The sequence below is a fragment of the Leptodactylus fuscus genome, chromosome 6 (assembly GCF_031893055.1).
Source record: "Leptodactylus fuscus isolate aLepFus1 chromosome 6, aLepFus1.hap2, whole genome shotgun sequence".
In the NCBI taxonomy this organism is placed as follows: Eukaryota; Metazoa; Chordata; class Amphibia; order Anura; family Leptodactylidae; genus Leptodactylus; species Leptodactylus fuscus.
In genome coordinates, this window is record NC_134270.1 from 153,373,774 (window position 1) to 153,379,869 (window position 6,096).

The following is a 6,096-nucleotide window of genomic DNA, read 5'->3' on the forward strand; positions in this document are numbered from 1 at the left end:
AAGTGTTTCAACAATCACAAAAATAGAGAAAAAAAAGATTGAAAACAAAGAAGCAATTTTACCTTTAAGGGGTATACCCAACTCGCCTGTTCACCACCATGCAGGCTGTGTGCTCTGTTCACTTCCTGGTTTTCTCAGTACATTGGTGGGCGGGGTTTCACTTGCTGTCTCCCAGACAAAGCCAGCCCTGCTATCTCTCTTCATAGCAGTACATGTTTGCAGTTAGTAATGAGGGATGTGGTTGTAAATAAATTAGCACAGTATCACTGGAAGATGCACAATATGAAGCTGATGTAGCAGAGCTGGATTTGTTAGGTGATGAGAATCCCAAACTTACAAGCTACAGGACCAAGAGTCAGCTTGCAATATACTCTCTTTAAGGTCTGTGTTTACATACAGAGGTACCGGACTCCCTGTCTCAGCCCTTATCAGCAAAATTACCAATTACTAATAAGCGGCTAGAAACGATGGAACGTCTTCTGGTCTTCGGCTCTGTCTCTGTGCTGTTTCCCTTTCACCATACAGGCGGCAGTTACAAAATGTGGCAGCTGGAAATGATGCATTGTGGGATATAACAGCTAATCTATAACATGGGGCGGGGCTTGTGCATAGTCAGCAGAACATAGCAGCCAATCAGATCACTGCTGTGAATTCTCATCCTACAATAATGAAAGGTGCAATCTGATTGGCTATAATAGATACCATTCGTTTCCTATATAGAAGGCAGCAGCGAATTTGGCATTTTTGGGGCCCCAAACAAAGTGACTCCTGGGGTCCTCCCTAATAAATTTGTTTAGGTTATGCCCCTCTTAACCCCTGACAGTCACATTACACTCCTGAAACGGAATTTATGGCTGAAATAAATATTACTGTAACATAACTCTGGGCCGTATCTGCAGTTTAACCCTTTAGTGACCTAACACATTTAGCTATAAACCAGTAACATTTTTCCCTCTCCCCCTCCTCCTGCCAGTACTCACCCATAGACTAGTACGGGGGTTGGCGTCACGGCTGGGCGGTAAGGAACTCTCCCTCACAGTACAGGGCTATGAACATTACTGTCAGGAGGGGCGTTCCTCACAGACTGTCAGAGACGCCCTTCTGACAGTGATAAATGCACCGATAGCTCTTCACATAATGGGAAAACCGACAGTGCGCTGAATTCAGCGCACTGTCGGCTTTCTAGCGGTATATAAAACCGCATGCGCCCCAAGGACGTGAAAGGTCCTCTTTAACCCCTTCCCAACATCCCCGGAACGAAAGAGAAGATCCCGGGTCCGCCCAGGACGACCAACCGATGCCTGCAGTTCCGGCTCCGCTGCCTCCTCCCCTGGCTGTGCTGATGCATCCGGCGGTTATCCCAATGGGTGAGTTGTCCTGTTTCCAGGCTTGGTCAGCTCAACCACCCTCCACGGGCGGGGATATATTGGATGTATTGAAAGCGATGATTACTCAGTTGGAGGGTAGGGTGCAATCGGTGAATCCTCCAGGGGTGGCGATACCACAGCCTGAGCCGGCCCAACCTTCCTCTGGGTTTTTTGTGTAGGGATTCATATTTTTGTGGGGTGGCTCCTTTGGGTACACATGTACCTTCCGACTGTAAAGAAAAAATCATTAGAGGGGAGTTTATAGATATATGGTCGTTGACATCCCCGGACCAGATTACAGTCGATAAGGAGCGAGCTTTTGGTAGAGGAGACAATAAGAAACCGAAAGTGGCTAAAACTTTCACGAATTGGCTTCAGGCATTTGCTCTTTGTGTATTTAGAGACCATGTTCTCAGCTCATAAGCTATATGGAGGTTCCGCTTGGTGGAGATCCGACAAGGAGTTCCGGCGGCGGTCAGCACTTAGGCTGGAAGTGGGTTGAGTGTCTAAGGCAACCGACATATGGATACAACTCATACTGATCCCATACTGATCCATCAGCGGTCGCTGGGGGTGCTTCATCCCCTCTCAGCGGACTCCCGCAGGCCTGGAGACTGTTGGATGTTCAACAAGGGGCACTGCCGTTTTTTTGCGTCTTGCAGATTCAAGTATGAGTGCTCCATATGTGGGGGAGCCCATTCAGCCCTCCGTTGTGCCAAAAGGGGTCGGGCAGGCAATGGCTTTCTGTGCTATAATGTTTTCATACCTCCTATTCAATTCTATGGGAGTTACGGAAACAGTATAGCATAGCAAGCTCACGCGATACCATAAACCCAACCACCTCTGCATACAATCAATACCTAGACAAGATGGCCAGAAGCCAAGTGGGTGGGATCAGGGGACCTCCTCACAAGAAATGACCCCAAAGGTAGACCCATATCCTGTGGAAACACCCCTTTAAATCTACCATAACTGCGTCTCCTGAATCTCTCCAGTAAAACCTAAGACTACATTACAGTAAAAGGGAATACGGAATAAAAAAATAGTTCATATCTGTATTTTACTGTTTGTCTTACGGTATAATAGTCACAGTAATATTCATTGACATGAAATGTGCACAATACAGATTACTAGGAATTTTAGATTGCGGCATCCACATGACAGCACATATAATGGCAGCTCCGGTGGTCACATTATACAGTCCAGAAGACTCAGACCACACACCATGTTGTAGCGGGATAAGAGTAGCGCCATTTCATCCTGTTCAGGCATTGAAACCTCCCCCAAGTTCAGCGAGGTCTCCAGTGACGGGTCAGAGATTCTCCTCCGTATGTGCTTACTAGCAAACAATAGTTATAAGTTACCAATTTTACACTATATACACGGACAGGCAGTGCAAGGTACAAGTCTGGAGGAGGTAAGCACACACGCCCTGCCAATGCGGGTCCCACAAGGACTGTGCTTGCACCAGACTCGGGTAAAGATGTACTGGTGGTGAAAGCTAAGAACTTGGGCCAAAGGTTCCGGCTTTTTCTGCGATTTCCAAGGCAGACTTCAAGTTCTGGTCAAAGAGTTCACACCTAAAAGAAACGGAATGGAATGAAGGATTGTCACTTGTCAACATGTCATCCAAATCCCTAGTGTTGTTCGGCGTGCCCCCCTCCCCATGTCTAAGGCATCTTATCCAGCCATTCAGTAACCCTGCCCTGTACTGATGAGGGGCCAGCACCCCAAAATAGTGCTGTGTACAGATGGGTGCCCCTGGTTTGTCTGGTATCAGTTAATTTACATCCTTGTTATTCTATAGAGCAGGCATGTCCAAAGTCCAGTCAGTGTTCACATTTTACCCCACAGGCTCGCCAGCACTGTTGCCTTTAGGGGGCCCTACTGGTTCTCACTGCTTTACCCTATTAACTTAGCTATCCCACTTCTGCTCACGGCCTCCTCTTCCTTCTTCAGCCACTAGGGGGCTCCCACGAGCCACACATTACGTTATTGCGACCCATGTGCGGCACACAGGGCTCATTGAAGGCTGAAGAGGAAAGGGGAGGCCAGGGTCAGGAGTGGGGAGCGGTGAGTGAGTGCAGCCTGGTTCTCCTTGGATCTGCCTGTTAAAACCGGATCAGCAGAACCAGGGAGAAGGGGCTCTGCCAACCCGGTTCTGCTGCTGACTAGCTTACTTACCTGTGATAAGTCTTCGTGTGCTGCTGTATCTCTTCTATGAGAAACATCCCCCCCACCACCACCTACATGTTCTCGTCCTAATAGCTTTTTAATGTCAAATGGAAAATCCTTAAAGGGTCACTTTGTCAATGAGACCTATTAAGGGAACAAAAGACATCACAGAGGGGTTCACTGCTCTTCTCTACGACTGAGGGTGGCTTCTATTAAGCTGGACATGGTCCAGCCATGATTTAGACATACATTGGTACCATGCGACAACACTTTATTTTTGGCCGTGCAGCCACTTCCCGACAGCTGGACCTGCTCTGATCAGCTTATCGCTGCCATGGCTGATTTTATAAGTGCTTGTATCAATGCAACGTGTAGCATTGTGTTTCATGTGTTTTCATTACCTAATTGGCATCTCCAAAGAGTAAAAGGGGTTTTTGAGAGCGAAGTCTGAATACAGTTCATAAATCTTGCGCAGTAGTGAATCTATCCCAGCCTGTCGGGGGTCTGATAGCACCATGAACTTTATACCTACAAAGAAAGAGCCATGAGATGATCTGTAATAACAGGGAGGACAAACAGGGGTCATACGGATATCATATAAGACGTATAGACAATATGGAGAGCAGAAAGACTGGTCCTGGTGATGGGTTTTGCTTCCTGCTCTTTCCTGATATTCAGTGTTTGGATGCTTCAAGGGCTGAATACAAATGGTCACTGTTACCTTATGGAATCGGCAGGACTGTTCTAAGGCCTTATTCACATTATGGCCAGGTCTTATTACTGTACAATTTGCCAAGTTGTTTGGACAAACCCCTGTGCCCCATCAGGCTGTATGGCTGCTCAAGTGCTTTAAGGTTCCATATGGAATATTTTTTGTGCTGCTTGCACTTGACCAGCCATGTAAGAGAATAAACATCCATGTGATGATCCCTGTAACATATCGTAATATTTGCAGCCTGGGTATATAGATGAGCTCACCGGTCAGCGTCTGGAAACAATGCAGCTTGAAGGTGTCCGTTTCGAGCATTTCAATACCAGAACTTCCAGGCTCTGGGGAGAGCTGAGAGCCAATGGCAAATAACCTGAAGACAGAGAAGGAAATCAGGAAGAAGCACAAAATCACGAGCAACATCTTACAATAGTCTTCCTGCTCTAGCAGTTTATGATCTGACTAAATCTCATCCATGCATTGTGGAAGAACCTGCACAAAAACAAGTGACCTGCAGGAAAAAGTTTCAGTTTGTGGCACGTCAAATTAGGTCGCAGGTTTTCACTGTGGATTTTACTCTTTGCAAGGCTGCTCTGCAGTTTTTGGCACACGTCGCTGATTTTTTTCCTGCGCTGTGTGAACATGTCATAACTACGATACAGGACACGACATAACCGGCACATCAAACACACTTCAGTGACTCACGAGTGGAACATGGAGGCCAGCATAAGCTTCTCATTGGACGTGAGCCGGGGGCGTCCAAAGCGGATGGAAAGCGGATAATTGGAGGAGTTTGCCAGGTACTCCAGAACTTCCTTCCCTTCGGCCGTGTACCGGCCATTCACATCTATTCCATTAATGGAGAGTATGGCATGTCCCACTGTACAGGAGAGAAATGGATGACAGTCATTACAAAACAATGGAGGGAAACCAGCACCTACAGAAGCCTCATGGAAGGAGTTGTATGGGATACTGTTGAGCCATCTACAGCCTATATCTGATCAGTGAAGGTCCAGCGCCAGGTCCACACACTGATCAGCTGGTGCAGCTTCTGGAAGGAGTTCTGCTCCTATCCAAGTGAATGTGAACAGTGCTGTAGTTCCCTGGCGCCATTGCTGTACACTGTAGTAGTGGCACCAGCCATATATACTGTATACCATTTCTGGAGACTGCCTCAGCTGATCAGTGTAGGGTCCAGGGACTGCACCCCCACCAATTAGATACTGATGACCTATCCTGTGGACAGCTTATCAGTATCCGAAACCCATGGGGCCTCATATTAGATGCCTGGATACTAGAGAAGCACCTGAGAGCTACCGCCACCCCGGCCTACTGTACAATGCCGTTATTTGGGCTCAGGCACAGTAGACCTTATGGTATAGATCGGGCACATATCATAACCGGACAGTGAATACGTGTTGTCCAGACAGTCTTATAAAGAAACCCTTAGTCTGCTGGAATAATTAAAGAAAGATTAACAAAGAGATTCCTTCTGCACCTGGATTATTAGCTGCTCTACTTGTTAGCCAATCACATCACAGCTCTCATTTTACAGGACACAGTCTGCCATGTTAGCAGCCTGCTGATTGGCTGCTCTGTGGTCATGCCCTCCGCTGTATTATCTGTCCCCATACACCGGCCGCTCCCTGCTCACCTCTGATGCCGTCCCGTTGGCCAAACGACACCAGCACCCGGTCATCGTGCACCTTGAGGACCAGGTCCAGCGGGTAACTGAACGTCTTCTCAGTCTCGGAGCGCGGGGTCTGGTTGTCCAGCTGATAGATCAGGCCGCCAGCTTTATTCACCACATAAACACTGAAGATCGCCATGTTTCCGTAGTCTCCG

General features: G+C 47.6%; 1 protein-coding gene across 1 annotated transcript; it reads right to left on the reverse strand.

Annotated features, from left to right (window-relative positions):
- Nucleotides 1–2,413: 2,413 nt before the first annotated feature.
- Nucleotides 2,414–6,096, reverse strand: TRAPPC4 (trafficking protein particle complex subunit 4). Its single transcript, XM_075278794.1, has 5 exons — nt 5,906–6,096; nt 4,957–5,131; nt 4,521–4,624; nt 3,944–4,070; nt 2,414–2,947 (listed from the first exon to the last, which is right to left on the reverse strand). Exons 1-5 carry the CDS (start codon nt 6,078–6,080, stop codon nt 2,869–2,871), a joined length of 660 nt encoding a protein of 219 aa, XP_075134895.1. The 5' UTR covers nt 6,081–6,096; the 3' UTR covers nt 2,414–2,868.